At 40.8% G+C, this 26168-nt stretch overlaps 2 protein-coding genes across 7 annotated transcripts in view; both read left to right on the top strand.

The window, feature by feature from the left end:
* The window catches only part of LOC142559098 (uncharacterized), a 52562-nt gene that overhangs the window by 5301 nt on the left and 21093 nt on the right, over window positions 1-26168 (top strand). The gene's annotated exons all lie outside the window — the stretch shown is intronic.
* LOC142558989 (uncharacterized) lies at window positions 1338-8441 on the top strand. 5 transcript variants are annotated; one of them, XR_012823103.1, is made up of 4 exons: window positions 1338-1507; window positions 1669-1940; window positions 2699-2786; window positions 8281-8441. XR_012823103.1 is itself a non-coding variant. In XM_075670814.1 (3 exons), exons 1-2 carry the CDS (start codon window positions 1423-1425, stop codon window positions 1890-1892), a joined length of 309 nt encoding a protein of 102 aa, XP_075526929.1. In that variant the 5' UTR covers window positions 1341-1422; the 3' UTR covers window positions 1893-1940; window positions 8281-8441. The 5 variants fall into 5 exon arrangements, 1 of the variants encoding a protein (XP_075526929.1); XR_012823102.1 differs by having other exon boundaries at window positions 2663-2786; XR_012823101.1 differs by having other exon boundaries at window positions 1339-1507; window positions 1669-2782.

The following is a 26168-nucleotide window of genomic DNA, read 5'->3' as shown; positions in this document are numbered from 1 at the left end:
TGTAAACTCGTCATTTTCAACAGTATATTGCGCAACAAATAATTAAATAAACATCATTAAAATTGCCCGACGGCAGGATTCGAACACGTACAGGGACTCTACACTCTAAGAACAGTTTACACCCTTTGGCTTGCCCCTTCTGCCACGCAAAAATAATCGTCATCCACCTTGATGCGTTTCCTTTCTTTATCGCTGCAAGCCCGGAACTTTCCAGTGACGAACGGCACGCGCGTTATCAGAAGGGGCACTCCAAAGGGTGTAAACTGTTCTATGCTGATAACGCGCGTGCCATTCGTTACTGGAAAGTACCGGGCTCGCAGCGTTAAAGAAAGGAAACGCATGAAGGCAGATAACGATTATTGTTGTGTGGCAGAAGGGGCAAACCAAAGGGTGTAACTTTGCCTAGGAGTGTAGAGTGTAGCATAGAAGCCTGATATTGAAACCATTATGCCACGGACGCATGTATCGACAAGCGAATGAAACGCCCTTATGAATTTATCGCGGGCATGCCAGTGCCTTGAGACGCTTGGCGCGTTTCGATTTGGCCACCTGGACAAGCTCAATCGTTGCAATTAATAGCAATTGTACGCGTTCCCGGCGTCTTCTGCACTTCGAAGAATATAGATTGCGCCGAAATATACGACAATAAGATTTATATAGCGTAATATACAAAGCCACAAGAACGTCTGAATCCACAAGCACGAAGATCAGACAAATTCATGTACTTCCCATCATTCCCATACGAATCATTCCCATGGTAGGACAACGACTGCAGCGCCAGAGTTCCCTCTAGTAATTTTTGTAGCAAACTTTATGCTTGTTGCGGCCCTATCCAGTTCGATCGCAGCGCCGCCATAGAATTTTTCGTCGTCGCGTGCTTCACCGCAAAGCATGCATGCGCCTCCCCAGCCATAGAGTTTCATATGGTCATATATGGTTTCATACAATAACACTCGGCCCCTAATCTCGTCCCACTCAACCGTATTCTTAGCACTCTCAAAGGGGCCCTGAACCACCCCTCGGGCTTGGTGAAATAAAATAGTCCGCGGGTAGCATACGCTGTTGTGAACATCTCAGACAAGTTCTGTTGTCGTACGCAACTCTGTGTTGTACGCGGTCCGTGGAGCTCGCAAGCCGAGCGCGAAGTCACCTTTTTCTCAAACGCTCTCGTTTCGAAAAGGCGTAAGCTGTTGACACGCACGTGGTAGTAGCGAAATGCCATACTAAAACACTGCTGCCACGCACGGAAGTGACGTCAGAGTTATGATGACGTTGTTTAAACAAGTATGACGTGTTCCGGTTTATAGTTTTGCGCGCGCTGCTGGAACTGCTTCAGCTTTTCAGCTTAGCTAAGACACAATTTTACGGTTTCTTACTGTATTGTGTGCTATAATGTTGTTCTAGTTGCGCTGGAAGAATCGGATGGTGTTCGAACTTGCGTTCACGAGCGACACTTGGACGCAACGCTGGAGCAGCTCGTTTCCTTATGCCTTGCAGCGCGTTGATGGTTGGTAGTGTGGTCTTATGTAGCTCCTGTTACGTTTTTCAGTGCTCTTGTTTGTTGAATTTGCTGTTGTGAATGGGGCACATGTTGGCTTTCAGTATGGCAGAACTTTTTTCTCTTATGGTAAAAACGTTTAAACGCGTTCTAAACTCTTGTCGCTGCAGCCAGAGTGCGGGAAGCCTCGAGCTCGCTTCTTCCCGGCGCCGCCCCGGCTTCGAGGGCTGCCGGGGACCTTCGCCATCGGCGTTGCCGCCGCTGGGAGACGACTCTCAAAAGTTCAGAGTTGGCAGACCGCAGCTCTGGGCCATCCGGCAAGCCGAAGGTGCCGCTCGAGTTCAAGGACTTCGAGCCGCCACCTGACAAAAACTGCCGGACCATTCTCTATTAAAGTTTCTTCTTCATCCTTCGTAGGATTGCTGTTGCATATATTGCCCGAGTAAGTGCTGTTGCAATTTTTTTACGGCAATGTCGCATTTACCTCTACTGTTTCTTGTCTTGCATCTTCATGCTGTTTCCCTGTTTACCTCGGATTTTGGTGGCTAGCGAATCGCGACTTGCTTGTGCACCTGCTCGTTACAGTTCAAAAGGCACATGTTGAGCAACCTGAATGTAAACTATGAAGACAAATATTGCAAAAGGTGGCCCAGCCACTCATAGCTCTACTTTGGTTCAATTTTGTTGTAAAGTTTGGCTGTCTTGAAGACCGAGAAATTTTCTTAAATTTCTTCCAGCTAGTTTGCTAAGCTGCTATTTAGTATTGCTTCTTATGATGGCGCTGTGCGAGGTACCAGGTTTGCGCAAATGTTCCTCGCAACTTGTTTGTAGACATGACGTAGCTTCATTGCAGGAACCTGCATTTTGTTATACATGTGAAATGCATGCTAATATGACCAGTGTGGGCTTGCAGGTCCATGCATGCCGCTCTCAAGCAAATGCCGTTTCCATTGTATGAATCTTCCTTGACCTTGCTGCACTTCACAGGGCTTGTTTGGTTAATCCTTTTGTCTGTGCAATAGAATGCTCATAGGTCTTGAGCTTTACCCTGATCCTTTTGTCCAACAAAAAAAAAAAACTCTTTAGGCATTGCGTTAGGGAACATATCTGGGTGATAATGTGACAATCTTTGCCTCTATAACCTTTCTTTTCTCCCATCTTCAGTGAAGTTGTCAACCACCTGTCCCTTTGTTCGAACAGAGTGCCATGCATTGACAGAAATTCTCATCACAACAAGAAAATCTCTGAAGGAAATTTTTGAAACTGACTAGGACTTCGTCTTGGGCAAGTTGGTGAAATCTGCGACGCATCTTTTTTTTTGTGCGCAAAAAGATATTTATAGAAGAAGGACGCATGAAAGTGCGAACTACCAACTGACTTAATGATTCAAAGGATGGAAGATAGGGTACAAATTTTGTGCACATGCAAGAGGCGAATGTTGTGACAGTGCTAGTTTGTCTAGTAATGCTACAAATCGGCATTAAACAAGTGCACTTCTGGGGAATTAAGGCAATTGAAGTGCTACTGACATGTGCACCATCTCTCTGATAAAATATTCCTTCGCGAGTTCATGTGCTGTTTTGTTGCTACTTCTGCCCAGGATCACAATGTTGGAAAGCACGGCTCACATGAGCAGGCCTTGCAATGTGCGCTGCACCATCCGGTTTATTTAAATTGTTTGAATGCTCCCTCAAATAGTCATTTAGGCATTGGGCCGTTTGGTCTACATAGAACTTGCCACAGCCGAGAGGTATCTCATAGACCAACCCACAGCACAATGCAAAATGGTTGGCATGATTTTTCATACACCCTTGTCTCGTGGTATGAGAGCCACTAGCAAAATTATTTGCTTTCACGTCGATAAATGTTGTACACTGTTGCACACATTTTTGGCGTGACAGAATGGGTCTTTTTTTTTTGCATGAGTGCGAACATTCATAGCGATGGAAACACAAAAATTGTTTCAAGTGAGGCACTAGATCACCCAGAGCAACAATCTAAAGAAAACATGTATTTTATGTTAATCTTGATTTATTAAACAATTTTCTCGCCCTAATGTGGCAAAGAGGACATCTTAACCTCTACACGGACAGGCAGAAGAATGACAATTCCATGAGAAATGTCAACATATGAGCATGGAAAGCGCAGTTGCCAGTGATGTGAGGACTGACGACTTAACAAGTACCACAACGCGGAATGGAAAGCGTATGCGTCAGCTCCCGCCTTTTAAAAGGTTGATGCTCTTATTGAACACGCCAATGCCATGCTGTGCCCCGACCAGCTTCAAAGCCGCAAACTGCACTGTTTTGCAGTACGCTGCGACTGCAGCCCACTTGTTGCCTGATGTAGATTCCGGATTCCGGAAATGGGCTGAGAAGGTCTAAGCCGGCACGATGGAAGGTCTTGGTAGGGATGTCGAGCGGCTGCAGGTAACCGGTGGGGAGCTGGGAAGGCTTCTTATGTCGTTGGCAAAGTTCACAAGTGGGGACACAACATCGTACGGAACGGGCAAGGCCCGTCCAAAAAATACGGCGACGTACACGGTCATAGGTTCGAGATACGGCAAGGTGTGCTGCCGTTGGTGCGTCGTGAAGCTCTTCTAGAACAGTGGAGCGGAGGTGTTTAGGTATTACAAGTAGAAACTCAGAGCCGTCCAGATGAAGGTTACGGAGGACGAAGAGGCGTAGAGCAGCATCGGCTGGAGAATGTTCAAAATGGTCTATGAGTGCTCTGATGTAGCCGTCATGATGTTGCTCGTCGGCGAAATGAAGCAGCTGTGATACAGAGAATACACAAGAAGCACTGGCAATATTGGAGGAGTCAAAGTTGTCAACAGGTAACACGACAAGCAGTCAGCGTCTTGGTGCAGGCGGCCAGACTTGTACACCATGGAATATGAAAATTCTTGTAGCCTCAAAGCCCATCGACCAAGCTGGCCTGTAGGGTCTTTTAGTGATGAAAGCTAGCAGAGAGCATGATGGTCAGTGACTACGGAAAAAGGGCGACTGTAAAGGTAAGGACAGATATTCGCAACTGCCCAGACGACAGCAAGGCATTCTCATTCCGTAATGGAATAGTTGTGCTCCGATTGTGCTAGGAAGTGGCTCGCATAAGTAATAACGCGATCCTGTCCACGCTGACGCTGGGCTAAGACGGTACCTACGCCATGACCGCTGGCATCTGTACGCAATTCTGTAGGGGCATCAGGGTCGAAGTGGGCGAGAATGGGTGGTGAGGTTAGAAGAGTGACGAGACGAGAGAAGGCGGCGGCTTCTGAAGTACCCCGCACCTCCACCAGAATGTTACGTGTGAAAAGACAGACGAAAGGGGCTATATACAGGTTATTTACACTGGAGCCAGGCAGCCAGGCCGACCCTCGCTCGCACTAAGAGCTGCGACGTCATCTTCGTTCTCGTGGCGGCCCGTCTTTTGAGCATTGCTCGATGATATTGTAATAATATTACTGCGAATAGAGCTTTTGTAATTGAGAAACTGAAGTAAATGCAGGACACAATTAGAAGCTCCCTTAGACATTCAAGTACTAGCCAGATGATGAAGGCACTCCTCATTAAAATTCTGTCACTGGAACTCATCTACTAGTAATAAAAATATCGCTGCATTGCATTATAACATGAAAGAAAATGCTTCTTGTCTAGTTCTATTTGATTTTTAGAAAAAAGAACCTATTGAGGTTACCCTTGAAAGCATCGCCCACGCTTTTGTGTTTCAGTAGTTATTATGTAGTGCTGAGCTGGCTTTTCTGGCTCGCGAAACTTGCACAAACTTCAAGTCGCAGAGAATTTTATGTTCATGTGATGTCGTGGTATGTCTGAACAGCCCATGCCACTTGACCAAGAGCAGCTGCAGTGGTGAATCCAATGTTCTGTCTTGGGTCGGTTGCTCCATGGCCGCACGTACGCATTTTTCGTAGAAAGCTGTAGCACCATTTGTAGGGCGCTGTTTTACTCACCGATGAAAGCAAAGGGCAGTCGTGGCGTATGCAACGTCGCCACTCCCTGCTCAGGAGCAGGTGATTTGAATTCCTCTCTAGGTATGCGGACCCTTCAGACGCAATTTCCTCGTAAACTAAGTCTTGTTGGCACGAAACAAGCACTGTGAGGTTTATGGAATGCTACTTTAATAGGCCGCATCTATTTATTTATTTCATACATACTGCTAGCCTCCATTTCGAGGCTGTTGCAGGACATGGGAAAATACATTGCATCAAAATATGAATGGCAAACTTATACACTTGTTAATATTGTAGTTTACGAGAAGATGTAGTTGAGCAATACAATAAGAGGGTGTGACCTTCCTGAGTCAGCCCTTAAAGGTTAATGAACAAAAATGCAGAAGCATAAGGCAAACAACAAAAAAAGTACACCAAACCAATTAAACATATTGCAGTGTCTGTAGGCGATACATAAGTTAAGATGCGTACTCAGACCTATTTTTCCAGCATAGGAAGGAAATCGTCAGGTGAACAAATTATATCACTAGGCAATGAATTCTAATCACTGATTGTCTGAGGAAAGAAAAAATACCTGAATGTGTCTGTGTGGAACCTGTATTCAATTAAATGTTTAAGGTGTTTAGTTCTAGTGTTTCGCTGTTCAGAGAAAGATACATATGCACCACTGTGTAATTTGTAGCCCCCATTAAGGAGGTGGAACAGAAACTTGAGGCGTAAGAATTTAGCACGCTTGCAAATAGTACTATAGTCCACTACTACTTAGTAGTCTGCTTTGTATTTTCCTTTAATGTCCCATGAAATGACCATATTAGGGAGCACTCAAACAATTCAAATAAATTTCAAGGTGTGCATCTTGGCATGCTTTGCAAGGCCTGCTAACGTGAACTGTGCTTTTCGTGTGTTATGATCTTGGGCAGTGCATGAGTTCATGGAAGCATACGGTGTTAGGACGATCCTGCATGTGTTAGTAAATGTAAATTATTTTAATTGCATGTAACCTTAGAAGCAGGCTAGTAGCCAATAAACTCTTGTTTGCTAAACAAAGGCATCGAGGCGGTCAAAGTCAGGGTCGTTGACCATTTGCCTGCTCCTAACCCCAATTATTGGCAAATCAGTTCTGTAGAAACCCGCAAGATCAAGGAGGGTACACGAAAAGGAAAATTCTTGAGACCCATATGGGTTTTTAAAAAAAGGCGGTGACTGGTGACACGCGTAGTAGAGGCGAAATGCCATACCAAAACGCTACTGCCATGCACGGAAGTGATGTCACATTTTTGACCACGTGATTGTGACGTTTAAACAAGTATGGCGTGTTCCAGTTAACAATTTTGCTACAGTTTGCGCGCGCTGCTTCCACTTTTGATCTTAGTTAAAACATAAATTTATGGTTCCTTACTGTATTGTGTAGCAAAATATGCTAGTTAGTTGTGCTGGGACAACCAAAATGTGCCTGAGCTTGCCATCATGAGCGACACTTGGGCCCATGCCTAAAGCAACTCATTTCCTTATACCTTGCAGTGCCTGTTATGGTTCATAACGTGGTTTTGTGCAGCTTACTGTTCAGTTTTTCAGTGCTGTTGCTCTTGTTTGCTGAATTTGTTGTAAATGGAGCTCGTGAGTGTCTTCAGCTTGGCGGCACTTTCTTCTCTTATGACAGAAAGGTTTAAAATATTTCTAAACGTTTGTTGCTGTCGCTTACTTGAGTACGTTGATCGTGAAGACTTTTCCTTTTTTTTTTCCATCTTTCGTGGGGCTTTGCATAATGTGCGAGTAAGTGAGCTGTCGCAAATTTTTATGGCACTCAATGCAGCGTTTACCTCTACTCTTCGTCTACTGTACGGTTTCCCTAATCACGGATTTCTCGGCTCGATTGTGAATCACGACTTGCTTGAGAACCTGCTAGAAAGCCCAAAGAAGGCTACAGCATCTACATTCTGCGCCTGCTCGCAACACTTCAAAATGCACATGTTGAGAAACCCTAATCTAAACTATGAAAACCAGTATATAGGAACGTGTTCTACTCAGGCTCAATCTTGCTCTCAAATTAAGTTTGTCTTGAAGCCAGAATGCGGTGCAGCTTGTTTCCTAAACTGATATGTATACTAGCATTGTTGTTTCTTACGCTGTTATCTGAGGCACCATGCTTGCACGAACATTCTTCGCAACTTGTATGGAAATACGACGTAGATTCATTGTAGGAATCAAGCTTTGTGTCCTGTCCTTCTCTTGGATTTTATTTTCGCGCTATTCTTGAGCTCGAATCAGGAATTTGTCATTGTAGAACCTGCACTACGTAGATGTGAAATGTAAAGACACTATACTGGTAGGTGGGTGTACGCAAATGTGTAAGTTTCTAGGCTCATGCCAATCAAGAAAATGCCAATTTTTCATCCTGTGAGTCTTTCTTCACCTTGTGGAATTTCGCAAGCCTTGTTTCAGTCATCCCTTGGCATCCGTTGCAGCAGCTCAGTGTCTATAGTGCCCTGCTGAGCACAAGCTCAGTGGTTTGATTCCCGGCTCTAACAGCCACAGTTTGATGGGGGTGAAACGTAAAAACACTTGCATTTGAGCTTTGGGCGCACTTTAAGGAATCTCCGGTGGTCAAAATAAACTAGAACCTACGATGTAAACCACAGTGAAGTTACATGTCAAAACCTCACAGTTAAAGTAATCTCTTGATCTGTATAACAAAATTCTGATAAGTTTTATCCCTTAGCATGATCCTCTTGTCTAATAAAAACTTTTTAAGGCATTGTGTAAAAATATGTTTTGGATGACTACTGAGTATTTTTTCTCAAATCTTTTTCAGCACCAAACCGAAGAAGTTGTCGATCACTTTGGACTTTTCTCAAACAGGGTGTTGTCCGGTGATTGAATTTCTCTTCACACAAGGACAGATTGTGAAGGAGATTTTGTAAACTATCAGCAGCAGTAGAGAACGAGGCACAAAGAATAAAGGAAATTGATGGACCCAATTTTCTGTTATTTACTATGTTGTGAAGGAAGCAGACAGTGAAGCTGGACAATATGTAGGGGAAATCATAATGTAGAAATAATAAGTAAAGAGGAAGTGAAAGTTGATAGAAAGACAACTTGCTGAAGGTGGGAGCCGAACCCCCATACTGTGCATTAAGCATGCCGTGCATTGCCAATTAAGCTACTGATGTGGTCGTCCTCCCATTTACTTGGCTATCTGTGTATGTGTAAGGGGTAGTCCTGGGAGGGTTGGCCAGCACTGCTTCTCTCGGCCATGTCAGGGGATGTGGAACATCTCTAACTGATGATGTCAAATTGTATGACTTCAGGATTAGGCAACTGGACAACAAGCCCTTAAATGCTCCCTCATGGCATCAAGGCAGCCAAAGAAAATACCTTTGACCACTTGCTTGCTGCAAAGCTGATTTACTATGTGACTCCTGTTCTTAAAAAGGGATGTTCCACATGTGCTGTTGTTGGCTACGAGTGGTCCTGGCTAGCACTACTAGTGCTCTTTTTGTATGTGTACACAAATACCTAAGAAAGTGAACAAGGGAGGGCCCTCATGACAGCTTAACCGGTATAGCACAGTACGTATAATGTGGTTCAGCTCCCACCTTTTCATCCACTTTCATTTCCTTTATTTCTACATTTCAATGAAACACAATTTCCCCTGTGCTTTCTCTGGCTTTGTAGTCTGTTTTTTCATATAGTAAAAAGAAGGCTGCCTCAAGTTCATACAGGCCGCTTCAGTATTTTTGTACAATCCCATAAGAAAAGGCATTTGTTCCCCTCGGCTAAAGAAATACAGAATCCAGGTTTGTGCAATTTATCTGATATGTCCACATTTTGGGACAAAGTCTTCATGGACTATCTGGAAGCAGTGGCGAAGCCAGTGGGTAACAAACTGGGCACAAGCCCTCACTTCCCCCCCCCCCCCGTGCACACACACACACACACATACAAAATTTCTATCTATATGGGATCTGCCCAGCCCCCTTTCCGTCCGCAGTCATGTTGGTGCAGCCCGTCCACCTGCTCTCCCTATAAAAAAAATTTTGGCTATGCCACTGTGTTGAAATATGTGCCACAGTAGTCATCAATGTTTTAAGAAATTGAGGAAGAAGCTAAACAAGTGAAATGTCGAAGAAAGTTCTCAGGTGTGTTGCTCATGCATGGCAACATGCCAGACTGCATGGCGAAATTTGGTTTGCGATGCACTCTGGCATGTTTGAAACATGCGTGCCAACTGCACGCTAGCCTAGCCTGATCACTACTGCTGTGCACAATTAAAGTCATGCTTTTGACATCAATTAAACAGTAATCTGATTTAGAGAAAAGCATGCTTCTGCATACTTTTGCCCTTTCACTTGCTGGCTCTGCTGGTTGTTGCCAAGCTGGATGATCGTGTAGCTGGTGGATCGGCATTCCTGACCCCTTCAACTTGAGCACAAGCCTCAGGTATCTCCTTTTCTTTTGCACAACCTATACCTTGCAGCAGTTGTTGCAGTTCATAGTGTACGTCTGTGCAACTTGCACTCTACATTCCAGTTTTGTACTTTATGTTTTGTTTGGTTTGCTGTTGGTTAGCCCTCATTAGTCCTACCACACATCTACTGTTCTGAACCATGTTCACGATATTTAACTATATAAGGAACTTCCTTGTTACTTGATTTGTCTTTTACATATGAGAATTGGATCAGAACTACCCTACTTTGTTCATACATGGTCAATCACACTCGTGTCTTGTTGGTTAGCAGCTCCACAGTGAAGCATGTCCAATAGTGTACCTTATGTGATTTGGATGTGTGGACAAAAGCACAGGTGCACACCTCGCATTTAGCCAGATATTTTATCAGGTGCTGTATTTTCCAACCACTTATTTAATTTACTAGTTTTACCTTTCATCTAAGTGCGGATGCTACTGAACTGCTATCACTGGGGCTGGCAATATTATATATAATATATGCTACCTTTGCAACTTGGTCCCTGTTAAAGCTTGAAGAAAAATAATCCTATAATACAAGCAGTCACATAATGTACCCCTGGAAAAAGATGGTTCATTTGCAAAACCTACTCGACATAATTTATTAATAAAAAGAAATGGGGTGAGACAGATGGAATGCCCTTCCTGAAATTATAAAAGGCAAAGTAGACTGGTCTCATTTTTTTCTACACCACCACAGCTGTGGTGCATGCTGGTAATTGCACTATAGCTGAGTTGCGAACAGAGAGCATATAAAATGTGTAATCCACCGAGTCTTTTTGATCATAGGCAACAGTTTTTTTCGTTGAAGCATTGTGACATTATAGTAAAGGAATAAACTGTTGCGTCCCTGTATGCTGCAATGAAATGCAAAGGAACAAAATTCTCTAAGTCTTTATTTCTTTCAAAAAGACAACAGCTTGCCACAGGAGCACATGTTTAAGGACTATAGCAAATTAGCCTGACAGAAAAGCAAGTAAAATTTTTTTGTTGGTTTGATTTCGTGAAAAACTGCTGTGGCTGCTAGTGCAGCTTGTAAAACTTAGGCAAATGGAACGTGGCAATCGTGCATTTTCACCACAATGGACACGACGATGCTGTGAAAGGCACAAAGATGTGAACAAATGAAAGGATCAGTCATGTGCAGTGAAGTCTTAGAAGTAAGAGAGGCTTTGAAGACATGCAGCAATACCAGATAAATATAACGGACAAATGAGCATTCAGTATGAAGTGCTGCTCACACGGCCAGGCTTGGCCATTGTAAACAAGAACAAACATGCATTGCTCGGTCTGTATACCTGCGCTCATCTGCTATACAATAGTCCTAGCCACATCCCTGACCATCAAAAATCTACCCATTCATTTAGATGGTTAGATAACATTGCTTTCTTAAACTCCTGGCATTGTTGATAGACAGCACTTTAACTGCAGGGCTACAGTTGCGTATTAGTGAATGCGTGTTGTGACATAAGCAGATTGTAACCACTCGGGCTCAACAAAGAATTAACCTCACGCTCATATATTCAAGAAAAAAAACAGTTCACCCAAGCATTTCTATACTTTCTGCAGGAAAAGAAAAATGCAATAGAAAGCATAACCAACGCTTCACAACCTTGCATTCAACTGGTCACTTTTAAGCATTATTGCTCATCTTTAAGGTCCTTTAATGAATCAAGAAAACGTGCCAACAAGCACCTTGTAACAAAAATCGTGCAACCCAACTTTGTTGCTTCGTACAACTATTAGAGTGCTTGAAAACAGCAAGTCAAATAAGCCATAAAGCTTACCATTTAAGAAAATCCTTTGCTGGGCTAGTTGGTTCATATCAGTCTAATAGCGGAAAGTGCAAACTTCAAACGGGACAGAAAGAGAGTCCTGTGTCTGTCTCTCTATCCATCTCGTTTGAAGTTTCTGCTTTCCTTATTCCATTCAAAGCTTACTGCTTCCAAGTTCCTCATAGTGTATGTGATATTAACCATTGCAAAAGCATTTTCTTCAAGCAAATAAACATCATTAAGTAAATTTCAATGCATGTCCTTATATTTAAACATGCATGCAGATTATATCCTTGGTCGAGTCACTGCTGAAATGTAAACACATGACCACCACCATTTATATGCAAGGTGTCGTAATTTGGGATTGTCAAGCTTGGATATTAATGCAAAACGTCATTGGAGGGCAACTTTTTTTTTCTTCCTTTATATACTTCCTTGAGTATTTTCTGCCGCAAACAGAAAAGAATCTGCTTCACATAGCTGGTGCATGTTAACAGATGCAAGCTTTGAAACACATGCCATTCACATTGAGATAATGAACTTTCACGTCTCCAGCCCCTCAACTTGGCCAGAAGTGTAGTCGCTGAATATGCACTCTGACCACCACCACTGCTTCCACAAAACTCATGTTGGTGAATATGCAAACTCTATAACTATTACGCAGTGCCTTCCCACCGTGTTCCAAATTCTCCTAAGAACTACAAGTAACATGGCAGGAAAAAAGCATGCATCTGCATGCTAGGCATGGTGAGATTGGTCTATTAGGTGCTAAATTGCAGCAAATCCATTGCCTTTGTTGCAATACACTATAAGCAAAGCTTTCCTGAATCATTACATTTACATACTATGCAAAGAGATACATGATCTCTGCACTTGTTTTTTATTTCTATACCATCTGCTTTAAATGCAAATGAAAGGTCTCATATGGCGTTATGGTATGCAACGACGACTTGCAGCTGAATGCATCATTTTGCAACTGGTGACAAAAGCATTGTGAGCAGTGGTATATGTACGTAGAAGTATGGCTTTTAGAAAATTTAGCAACGTTGAGTCGGGTATTGCTAAAAAAAAGTTTGTGAAACTGTTTTGAAGGTGTTAAGACACAGCAGTGCATGTCACAAAGATGCATGCATGTCTATGGCATTTGCACTGCCTTGCAGCATTGTTAGACATCATATACTACAAGCATAGCCTCCCATACACTTTTGTCAGGATTATATTGGTTATGCTGGGCACCTCGTAAATTTTTCACAGTCATGCTAAGAAATTTACTACTGCACCCAAGACCCAAACAGAGTTTCCTTTGTCTGTATCTGACCATAACCTTCGAAATCTTGTAGTGAAAGGACACCAGGATGGCAGATGCTTAGAGGAAGTTTATTCAACGGAGTCCCTGAAGGAGGCAAAATTGTCAACCTTAACACTGCTCAAAGAAATCACTGATGTAAAAAGTTTTGCATTGCTGTTCCATGTTTCCTATTATTTGTATGTGGTACCTGAAGGTAAAATATTAATAAAGCTCTTGAAGGGAACAGTACTAAAAACAGGACAATGAGAGGAGATCCAACACTGTGCTGACTAGAACCAATATTTATTGCATGTTGATATCAATATATACTGGATGTACAATTGGGTGCAGAAAAAAACAGATGATGACGTACAATATGATTGTTAAGAGAACGAAATCACAGGCTGAATAGATGCATGATTTTACAGCTGTGTAGCGATAGTGGAGGCATGCCGACACAATTTTCAGAATATTTATGGATGGCAATAATGTCTTCAAAAGTTTTCCATAAGCTTTGTTCAGGGTGCCTGCCTAAAACTATGCACTGAGAAAGCGTGACTTTACGCTACTGCAATAAGGCATACATGTATGCTTCTACTTCTTTGCAATGCCTCCATGACCACCATTGTCTCTTGAACCAAATATGTACTTTTCAAAGGTCATACAGAGAGGTTGGCTACGGTCTCAAATGTCTTATTGGATGAGATCCATCATGGAATATTGTGGTCAAGTGTATCCCTTATTCTATTTGATAGTGAATATCTTGTACAATACTGAGACTAAAGAAATGGGTCTGTAGTTCTTCCAATTCTTAAACACCTCCATTCTTGTAATTATGCTCGCATTCTTTAAAGTCTGGTATGCTTAGCGTTGTTAGGCATTGTGAATAAAGGACTGCAAGATTCCAGTGCAATATCTCCTCCATGTTTTATCAAATCAACTGTTATTTCATCTTCTCCTGCCACATTTTCCTTGGACTTATCTTGCGAAGCCCTTCAAAACTGATCAATAGTTACACATTGAACGTCCATTTCCTGTTCGCTACTACATCCAATCATGGTTGCATGGCTGTTATGGGTACGGTACCCCTTTCAGTCACGGTGTCTCCATATGAAGATACGACTTTCTATGTTGCGTTTTTCATCAAAAAGCGAAGGAGTGACACTGCACACTGGTGGGGATAATATGGGAAGCATACATAAATGCAATGAACGCCATCTGATGAAGCGACGAAACACTACTAGAGAAAAAGATGTTTGAAGACGGACGACTCCATGTTTTACGGAAGCTCTGGTTTGTCGCTGCTCAAATTTCTCTTTTGCAGCAGCCTCAAACATTCAGAACGGTTAAAAACCCTGTTTTATGTGAAGAAAGAGCTACTTTTAAAGAAAAACAGTTGCACAATACTCATAGTTCTATTACTGAATAGTTTTGATCCTGTTTTCATCCGAGTCTCCATTCGGAGACACTGTGACTCACTCAATCTTTTTTACCACGCCGGCGAACCATAGCCACTGTGCGAAAACTTAAAACCACCGACACTTTTTGGACTTCTTGGGCAATCTAGTTCACCGTCGAAGAATTAAACTGTGTTTTTCAGTGTTCCTTTTAGTTTTAAGTGGTGGCATTTTTTAAATGCACAAATCGTCGTACGCACTGTTTCGTCATGAAGGTGGTAAATGCTCACATTTCCGGACCATGAAACGAACAACGTCAGTCTGGCAATTATGTCGCTTCCTCGAATGGTTGTCCAGATACGAGAGATTCCTAGTTTGGTCCCAGAACAACAGAATTTTGTTTGGGCGAAGTTGACCTGCAGAAGCAGTACAGACTGTTTTCTGTTTTTGTATTTGAGAATTTTGTCTGTGCTGCAATTTAGCATTTTCTTTTAATGTCCAACCTGAATAGCTCATTTTGAGTCACCATCCTTGCTCTAAACATGATGCGATTGTGTGAGGTAGGATGCAAAGGACCACTGGCCCCAGCAAGTCCAGTTGCCGTTTCCTTAGCAAAGCAAGTATGTGAAGTGTGTGGTAGAAACAGGGGCCACTGCCGGAAATGCGATGTTTTTCTGTGCATCGCAGCTCAGGATCACTTCTTCAACCAGTCGATGCACCACTCGCACAACCCTGAATAGATAATGCCCCTTCTTCCTTTAAAGTGGCATAGTGAACTTGTGATAGAAAGTATTGAGTCACGATGTCTCCATATGAGGACGTGATTGACTTTGCAAAATAATATTCCTAGAGAGGGGAATTTTTTTTTTCGAACTCTGGACACCTGAAACATTCATACCTGCAAGCTCGAAAAATGTCCTGGCAGAATACCATCATTCGTGACTGAAGGGGGTACAGTTCAGTATAGTAGCCATGAAAATGGCTACAAATGCTAAGTTTGTGTTAACAATGACATTTTGTAAATACCAAATAAGGTTATCTCCTCAAAATAAGCCAACATAATGCAAATAATTTCCATCTTATTTCATGCCTGGAACTTCTTGTAAACTTTCATTATATATATACTCACAAAAGTGACCTGTTCATCTGTAGCAGTTGCTGGCCTTATGAAGACAAGTCCCTTTGTCAAAACGATGGCTTCAGCGAGAATCCTTGTTCAATTACCATGTATCTATTCTTGTCTAGGTAGCACTTTAGAGACAGAACAATTGCTATGGCCATGTCCCCACCCCATTCACAAGTTGTTACCATGTAAATCTACTAAACCTTGTGTTGAACTCAAACATTTTTTCAATAAACAGATTTAAGTTCTGCACTCCCTCTTACCAGGTAAAATTTTTAATTAACATGCAGCACCATCCATAAATAGGTTTCAGCCTATTTTTTAATAGTACCACATTTAAAATGTGTAGCACACCTGCAAACACCAATGGCCAATGACAAAGTTGGGTAAAATATTGCATACTAAAAATAATGAAATTATTGTGGGAATTATCACACTTCCAAGTTCTTTGTGCACACAAAAGAAGCTATCTGTTGTCAAGTTACACAGTATCGTAGTACTATGCATGCAAAGTGCAGCAAAACTGGGTAGTTTCCATTTCTTCATAAGGTAACCTTAAAATACATCACAGTTGCTCATAATGAGCTTTGTGGCCACAGAGGTGATGCACTCAGACTCGCAAAGCTGGTGCACAGTAGCATAGAAACAGAAAACATACATGGGTGTTCTGACAGCACCTACAAAGATGGAGAAGTTGCTTGGGCTGCATGACCAAATGGCATTGTCTGACTTCACAAAAAGTGATGTAACAGCCCCTCCTATTTTTTTTATCTCCCTCCCTCAATGGAGATTAAAATAATTTAATAGTGTCATTTCAGAAAAGAAGTAGGGGTGCTCAAATAATGAAATTTTCTTACTGCATCTACATATGTTTGAGGAAAGCAACCTCCAAATACTGAATCAAATTTAGAATTTCTAAAGTTGCTGAAATATAAAGTAAGTGTAGATTGCTAGTTGTAAAAAATGAAGTGTGTTGGCATTATTTACTTGGCTTGTTTACAGGCACATATAAATGCATATTATGCTGTTTGCAAAATAGATGTCCAGTCAACTGAGGAGCGCATAAATGAGAAACAACTACTTTTAGTTATCGTGGTATGCCATGGCAATGACAGTAATGAAAAAAAGAAATTTGGAATAGCACATCTGGAGCCATGGAAAATGTTGAGTTTGTTCAAGGAGAAAAGTGTAATACTAAAGCACTGCACATTGTTTTAAAATGATTGATACATCATGCAAGTGGCCAAATAATAAATTGTTTTGCCAAAATCAAACACCTCTGACCCCTGTGTTTGCTCAAGAACTAGCGCTCATGTATAGCAACCACAGCTTCCCTTCAGCAGACTTATTCAGAATAGTCCTCAGTTCCTACCAAGCCTTAAAACATGTTGGCAGGCTAGTTGGTTTGATTCCATGATGAAATGTGTAAGTGCAAATGAATGAGGACGTAGAAAGAAGCAGATACACAGCACCAGTGCTACTTTCAACTATAGATTTTATTTTCACACGCATCAATAAGTATATACCAAACAAGCGCAAACAAACAAGAGAGCAAAAAAGACCATTCACTGGTGCATGTCGATGAACTGTACACATGTCCAAGGCTTGGTCCAGACATACAATGCAATACTTACAATTATAAACCAAGGAATCATTTTTTTTTTCAGATAGCGACACTGATGACTTGCTTACGAACTTTTCCTCTAATTTTGCAATTTGTAACCGGCACTCATAACTTTGTCTATGCCATTCCACTTTTGTGTGCAAGAACATGTGTTGGTCAAACTGGCAGATGCATCAATGAGATACTAAAAGAGTATCAATGTATAAGGTCACTAGAGTAATCTCGGGTCATTTGGGCATTCATTGGCGAGATTGTCCCTGCAAACCCATGTTTGAAAGCCCTAGGGAAAATTGCAATAGAGTCCTCTGTTGGTCTTATACGAAATATATAGGGCCAATAGGAAAACCTACAGGTTCCATAGCAGAATCTACTGGTCCCATAGCAAATATACAGGTTTCATAAACATTTTTTACAGTCCTCTATCAAGGCAATAGAGAGTTCAAACCAAATGCTTTATGGGTCCCAATTGAAGCAATAGAAGTAGTGATATAAACTTGTATTGGACAAATAACATGCTTTATAGGTCCCAGTAGATGCAATAGAAGTGGTGATCATGATATAAACTTGTATTGGTAGTATTGCTTGGCAAGAAGCCAACTAATCAGATGCGCCAAACATAGAGAATGAGGGTGGGAAAGGCATTGCTTTAATAAAGTGTTTATGCATTCCAAGCTGTTTATTTGTTGTGCTGAGGATATTTAGGTACTATTTTTTGCTTCACTGCGTAATTTCGTAGAGATCAGAGCTGGCCTCGAGCAGACATGTCGGGGTAGAAAAGATGCGGCGGCTATATATACATGTATATGTTGTACCGGAGCACTTTGGCACCAGTTCTGTGCCAGCGTGGAGGAAGAAGTTGACGGTCGTGTGTGTCTTGCTCTGTCGATTTTTCGGGCTGTGACTGCCTTGTGTTAGTGGCCCTTTTCCAGATGCTGTGCCCATGTTGACAAGACGAACATGCCTGTTTCAACATACATATACATATATATATATAGCCCATGATTCATTGTATAAGTTGTGTCCTGTGTGTGAGTTATTTGGCAAGGCAGCAGCAGCAACCAAGAACAGCAAAATCTGGGAGGGTTCACGTTGTTCACGTAGAAAGATTCGCTTTAGAATGAACAATTAATGCATCTTTGTAGAACAAACCACCTTGATACGATATCTACATCTATACCAATACAGGCTATCAGTGTTGCCAGTGTTCAGGCATACTATTTTGTAGTCCAATATACCAATATAGGCTGTCAGCTTTATTAGGGTATCAGGTCTGTCGTTTTATAATCCAGTAAGATGAAACCTATATAGAAACCAATAAAATATTTCTGTCAGAATTTTCCCTAGGGAGAACTTCTATTTTGTATAGTGCTCATAGTAGGATGACAAGGGAGATTGTGGAGGCCTATGAAATCTGAAAATTAGAGGAAAGGTGCATGAGCAAGCCATTAGTGTCGATATCTGAAAAAGAGATATGATTCCTCGGTTTATCGTAGTAACCATTGCAGTTCATGTTTTGACCATACCTTGGACATGTGTATGGTTCATCGACATGCACCACTAAATGTTCTTTTTTGCTGTCTCATTTGTTTCTGCTCGTTCAGTATATATTTATCGATGCTTGTGAAAATAAAATCTATAGTTGAAAGTAGTGCTGTCTCTGTCTATCTGTTTCTTTCTATGTCCTCGTTCAGTCACACTTGCACATTCCATGATGCAAAGCCTTACGTGGCTCAGGGCAATGGCTCACATCTAAAGAATGCGGCGTCTAGTCGAGTGGTACAAAAAAATATTATCAGCAATGGCTCATATGCTGTAAGCAAGCAAAGATGCAATGGCTCATAGACTCTTACGGCAGAATGTTTCATGTTGCACATACATTGTTGCATTTCCAACATAGAGACATATGTCGATGAGGGAATCAGTGAGCAATTCCACATAAAGAAAATGTGCACACCCTTAAGGCAGAGTGTTTCATGTTGCACATACATTGTTGCATTTCCAACATAGAGACATATGTTGATGAGGAAATCGGTGAGCAATTCCACATAAAGAAAATGTGCGGAAAGGATGTCAGCCAGCCCTCTAGTGTTTTTTATGGTGACGAGCGATCCTTCTAATGATTTTGGTGTGGGAAGACATTGAGGTACTTTAGACCTATATATTAACAGAGGCCCAAATTTGTCTTGATTTTCTTAACATGTGCGAGTTTTTCTGGTATGTTAACCAATGTTTCAAAAACAGACCTTCAATCAAAAGTCAGTATTTGTATTGTCTCTCTCTTACTCATTGCTTCTCCACCAAGTTTTCAGCATGAATATAGCAATTAACTGCCCCAAAACTGCTTGAGCACCTTAATTTAGCTCCACAATTTAGTGTTGAATGAACATCATTTGCTAATTCTGCAACAAAATTGAAAGGAGATATATGGCTTGGACAAGTTGGGTGAGTGTAGCTTAGGCTCAGAAATTGAAAAGGTTTGTTTGTTAAGTTCTGTTGTTCATACCTAGGTAAACATTTGTTGTGAGTAACAGTATAGATTTTTTTTTCAGTGCAGAAGTGTGAGAGTTAATGCTGGCATAAATGCACCATGTGTTTCGGTGGAAATAATTTTCCAAGTGAAAATTAATATTTGCACTACTGGCATTACACTCTGTGTGGTGCAGACATGTACAAATATGGATGTACTAAATATGACTTGTCATTTAATTCGTTTGTAAGGTTGACTGATTCCAGCGAGATGACACAAAAAGTCCCCATGGACGTCCCAAAAAGATCCACACGTCCCACATCCAAATCAAGACGTCTGGTGGACTTTGAAGAGACATTGTACTCGGTGAGGTCTTCAAAATGCAGCATCATGGGCATAATTTGGATAAGGAATCAGCATGCAAAATATTTTCGGTGAATGTGCATCAGGAGATGGCGTGTCAGATATCTGCAAGTCCTCTTCTCAAATAGATGCTCTCTTTAACTTTACCTAAGACTTTAGGTTATTTTAGGACTTTAGATTACCAACAAAAAACTTGTGCATTCCTTTCCATACACCCTTCCATCGCATCCCCTATTAGGAGTTAATGAATATAAATACCTCGGTGTTACCATAACAAACCGTTTAAGCTGGAACAATCATGTTACCAATGTTTTCTTGTCTTCCTACTGAAAACTTGGTCTTCTTCACCACAAACTAAAGAATGTTCCTCCCAGGATAAAGCATTTAGTATACTATATATAGTCTCAGCAGACCAAAACTAGAGTATGCTTGTACAGTTTGGGACCCCTACACTAAACAGAATGTTGAGGCACTGGAGTTGACCCAGAGGAAAGTCATACACTTCATTTTTTCAAAATACCACAGTACAGACTCGCCCTCTGATTTAATGAAAGAGCATGCCATCTCATCGCTGCAAGCACGAATGAAAATTCAAAGACTAAAATTTCTATTTTTACTTAAGAACAATAAACTTTCTATGAGTCCTCAACCTTATCTTATGCCCATTACTACTCGTCGTATAAGGCATCATCATGATCAGTGTCTAACTCCACACCATGCCAAAATAAACACCTTTAAGTATTCTTTTTTTCCCCGTACAATTGAGGAATGGTGCAAGCTGCCTTCTGATGTGATTATGACCATTGAATCTATTGACAAATTGATTGCTTTTTATTCATAGTCATGTTTCACACTGTATAAAGTTTCTCCTGTTACTGTACAACCTGTCCCATTGTAAATGAGCTCCTATGTTTTGTGCTGTCACAACGCTGAATTCATATTATGCATTGTTGTATAGTTATGCCACACCTGCTAGGGCTTGCTGTGAGGGCCTGAAGTATTTGATAAATAAATAAACAAAAGATATTGTGAATATACTGCAACTTCCTCAATATATATGCAAACTACTACATGCAAACTACACTACTATATGCTATATATATGCTACTGTATGCAAAAGACACTAGTACATTTTTTTGCAGATAAACATGCACTTACTCTATCTTGGAAAGGTAGCTACTAGACTGTTGATTGAATTGTGAAACTGGTTATATTTAAATTACTTCAATTGAATATTAGGAAAATTATTTTTATTATTTTCAAATTACAATGCTTCTACTAAATTTATTAACTGTGCTATTGAATGAGTACAAACCTAAAAATTGTTAGGTGTTATTTTCGAAGAGAACATGAGCTAGACACCTCACATAAACAAGCTCCATGCAAATATCTGTAGAGCAATATCAATAATGAACAATATTCGAAATTTGGTGCCATAATGGTTAAAACTTCAGTTATATTATGTCCTTGTTCATTCTCATGTTTCCTACTGGCTACTCATCTGGGATATTGCTCCTGAGACAAATTTAGACAGGTTTGTAGAGCTGTGCAGTGCACAGCTCTACAAAAAAAGAGATTTGCACTGCATTATAAAAAATATAGAACAAAAGGCCAACACAGCACTATTCTTTCCTAAGCTTAACATACTCAAAGTTAACTAGCTGTTCCAAATAATGCTTCCTATGCATAGACAGAAGAACATTCTATGTGACCAGTATATTACTCCCTCCTCATCTTCTCTGCCTGACAATAATACACAGTACCATCTTAGGCATAGCTGACTTAGGACACCAATGTTCAGAAGTAAATATGGGACACAGGCACTTGCTCATCCTAATACCTGATTACCTAGCAATCAAAAATCGTGAAAGTGCTAATATGATTCGCCAATGCAGGTTTGTTTATAGCCTTAACAAAAAAAAAGTTTATCTTTTGTTAAGCTGTTGAATAATGCTTGTCGTGCGATACGTAGTGCTGCTGTGGTCATGTCAGTCCTTTCTATATTCCTTATTTATTGTTTAAACTCTTGCACAATTGCTCAGCATTGTTGTTTGTCAGAATTATTCCTAATTGTTTAGGCTTTACTGAGAATGATGCAAGTATAGATTTCCAACAATTTGTAGCTTCTTGTGTAATTTTTTTTAGTTGCCTTTTGCACAGATTTTGGTTTTTCTCTGTTTCTGTATTGTTTCGCTGTGTTCTTGTTGCTTTCCACCTCTGTGCAATGTACAGGTAGGAGGGCCTTGCTTAGGCAGCTGCATCTGCCTTTAGTCCCTTCATCTGTGTTAATGTATGTCTAAATAAACAATATAAATAAAAAGATATAGATGCAATGCACAGTGTTCAGTGTCTACCACATGGACTGCGAATGTCTTCTGTAAACACTCGCAAAAGACATTGGACAGCTGTGTTTATGCTAAATTCTGCTTGTGTTGTGTTATATTTCCTTAGGAAAAATTGGAATAGAAATATTTGGTTGGTTTCTATAGGTTTCATATTACTGGATAATGAAATGATAAGTCTGATACACTAATGATGCTGATAACCTGTATTGATCTATTGGAGTATAAACTAGACCTGATACAATGATAGCCTGTAGTGGTTTATGAAACAGACTTAGTACACTGATAAAACTAATAGCCTGTATTTGTGTATTAGCTCAACTTCTAGATTGGTGTAGACAGGAATGATGTATACCAAATTGTTTTACGAAGCTTTCTAGGCAAACCCTCCTGGCCTCTGCTCATCGTGGTTGCTGCTGCTGCCTAGCCAAACAGCTGACACATAGGACCACACTTACATAACGAATCTTGGCCTATATATAGCCCCATCTGTACATTCTTACAGATGTGCTAGCAGCCAGCTCTGATCTCTAGGAAATTACACAGTGAAACAACAAATTGTACCAACATCTACAGTACAACGAATATGCAGCTTGGAATGCATATAATTGCTTTATTAAAGCGACACCTTCTGTGCCTCCATTCTCTATGTTGGGCGCGTCCGCTTGGTTTGCTTCTTGCCGAGCACTGCTACCTATACAAGTTTATGTTATGATCACTAATTCTATTGCATCTATTGGGATCTATAAAGCAGTTTATTTGTCCAATACAAGTTCATATCACTGCTTGTATCACTATCACACATTTTATTTGTGTTATAGAACATTGTACTGCCCTGGCACAGCACCGGCAAGAATATTTATAGGACCTGTACACTTGGCCATATGGGACTTGTAGGTTTTCCTATTGGATTTCATATGAGACCAATAGAGATCTTTATTGGAAGATTGTCTAGGGTTTGTAAAGTAGGGATAGATTCATTATTTTTTGCTGGAGGTACTAATTGACACATTGTATTATAAGCAGTTGCAATAAAGCATTGAAAGTTTCACAGTGACTCTATGACACATTGCATGCCTGGAGAGCTACAGGGACTGTAGCATCAACAAACAAGTGATTATTAACATCAAGACTATGCCAGGATTCAACATCTGACTAATGTCCCAATGACATCTAAAGAAAGGCCTAGTTGGTGCACCATAGAACATCTTTTGGTGTTTCACATGGAGCACTTTTCAGGATCATTTGTGGAGATCCTTAGGATGGAGATCCAAGAGAACAGGCTGGCTTCAGGAAGGGATATTCTACAATGGATCACATCCATGCCATCCATCAGGTAATCAAGAAATCTGCAGAGTATAATCAACCCCTGTAGATGGCTTTCATAGATTATGAAAAGGCATTTGATTCGGTAGAGACACCAGCAGTCATAGAGACATTATGTAATCAAGAAGTACAGGAGGCATATGTGAATATCTTGGGAAATATCTACAAATATTCAACAGCTACCTTCGTTCTCCAGAAGAAAAGTAGAAAGTTACCTATCAAGAAAGGGGTCAGGCAAGGAGATGCAATATCTCCAGTGCTATTCACTGCATGGTTAGAAGAAGTATTCAAGCTATTAGACTAGGAAGGCTTAGGAGTGAGGATCAACAGCAAATATCTCGGCAACCTTTCCCTTGCAGAAGACATTGTCCTGTTCAGCAACACCGCAGATGAATTACAACCAATGATTGAAGACATAACCAAGAAAGTGTAAGAGTGGGGTTGAAGATTAATCGGTAGAAGACAGGTTGGGTTCAACAGCCTGGCAAGGGAACAAGAATTCATGATCGCCAGTAAGCCTCTGGAGTTTGTACAGGAGTACGTTTATCCAGGTCAATTACTCACAGGCGACCCTGATCATGAGAAGGAAATTTACAGAATAAAAATGGGTTGGAGTGCATACAGCAGGCATTACCAAACCCTGACTGGGAGCTTACTACTTCCATTGAAAAGTGTACAATCATTGCATTGTATTGGTGCTAACATATGGGACAAACTTTGAGGTTAAAGAGAAGCTCTAGAACAACTTACGCACCATGAAAAGAGAGGTGGAATGAAAAATGTTAGGCATAACGTTAAGAGATTGGAAGAGAGAGGTCGGGATCAGACAGCAAAGGGGGATAGCCAATATTTTAGTTCGCATTCAGAGAAAGCAATGGAGCTGGGCCGGCCATGTAATACATAAAGTAGGTAACCAGTGGAGCATTAGAGTTACTGATTGGATGCCAAGGGCAGTGAAGCACAGTTGAGGACAGCATAAAACTAGGCGGGGTGATGAAATAAGGAAATTGGCAAGCGCAAATTGGAATCAGCGAACGCAAGATAGGGGTAATTGGAGGTTGGTGCGAGAGGCCTTCGTCGTGCAGTGTACATAAAAATAGGCTGATGATCAATATGAAAATGATCTGTTGAGCCTGGTTACTACATAAAAAGCCCACTGTAAGGTTCTAAATACAATCAAATTACGAACATCAAGCAATTAAAATTTTATAGGACAGGCATTGGTGTATGTGAATTAGTTATGTTATTTCAATACCTTGTGATGGTGTGCAAATTTATTGTTTAAATGTTCTATTCATAATAGAGAGTGATTACATTTACAATACTTTTATTTTTCACCAATCTCAAGCTTGATGCTTTGTACAGATTAAAGTGTATACCTAATAACTATGCAAAAAAAAAATGTTAGTTCATTCGATTTATCAAATAAAGCAAATGTTTTCACTCATAATCTGCTCTTCCTACAGTGCATGTGCTTGACCGCTTTATTAAGTTCAAGCACTGATGCTGCTAGAACTTTATTTTTTTGGACTTTTAAAAAGAATCTTTCTTTGCCTGCTTTCCTGGGTTTCACGTGGCTGATTGCAGGCTACTGTTGAATTAGTCGCTATCTCAGCGGGTATATTTGCCAATATATACACGAACACTCTCTGTGCCGAATGAAAGAAACAGAAAACGAGGTGATATAAGCCTTGTATGCTGACCAAGTATGCACACATCTGTGCATATATGACGTGATTTATGAATGCAAAAAGCAGGCATGGCATGAAATAAAAGGGTAGACATGGGACAAGCACCAATGTAAGCTGTTTATTCCACAATGTCGTCATGAAATATGTATATGATATGCACATGGGCAGACACGTTATTAGAAAGAGAAAAAAAAAGGATTTGATTACTTGATGTATGCCTTGAGGACTCCGATTTCTTTTTCATACATAGAAATGGAAAGCCCACTAGCACAGTGCTCCCCAGTCTTTTTTATATGCGATCTTTCCAGTAACAAGCAGGCTTGCTCATTGCAGCTTTTCCCGAATTCTTTATTTTTTCTGTTAACATTAATGCATCTAATTATCTTGCAGACAATTTTCATGTTTATCGGATCCTCCTGAAATTGTTAGGGCTGGCCGCATTTCAATTGATGACTTTAAACTTCCAGATGAAGTGATCATCTAATGGGGTCTTGAGACTTTTTAAACATAGTGTTATGTGTAGCTGATGCATTAGGCTATTTACAATATATTTACACATAAGCCTATGATGGTGACCCTTTATCAATCGGGAAGATGTCGTCTTCATCTTGTTCAGTGCAACCACACAACTGTTCCGTATCAATAGCAAAAAAATATTGCCAATCTGTTGTAAAGGCTGTTGTTAAAATGTGAGCCAAGTATTATAACATTGCACACAGCAGGAAATTTAAAATCTCATGTCAAAGACAGCAAAAGATAGGTTGCTCTTGCATTTGCACTGTCATCAAGCAACGTCAGTGCAAGCGGCTGATCCCACCAGCACTTCATATTGGCTGATT

The sequence above is a fragment of the Dermacentor variabilis genome, chromosome 1, assembly GCF_050947875.1.
Source record: "Dermacentor variabilis isolate Ectoservices chromosome 1, ASM5094787v1, whole genome shotgun sequence".
In the NCBI taxonomy this organism is placed as follows: domain Eukaryota; kingdom Metazoa; phylum Arthropoda; class Arachnida; order Ixodida; family Ixodidae; genus Dermacentor; species Dermacentor variabilis.
This window is presented reverse-complemented; position numbering and strand designations above follow the sequence as displayed.

Excerpts from the sequence above, each read along its gene's own strand:
- LOC142558989 (XM_075670814.1), top strand. The coding sequence starts at position 1,423 with ATGGTGTTCGAACTTGCGTTCACGAGCGACACTTGGACGCAACGCTGG. Across the intron at positions 1,508-1,668 it reads TGCCTTGCAGCGCGTTGATG|CCAGAGTGCGGGAAGCCTCG; the intron begins GTTGGTAGTGTG and ends TTGTCGCTGCAG.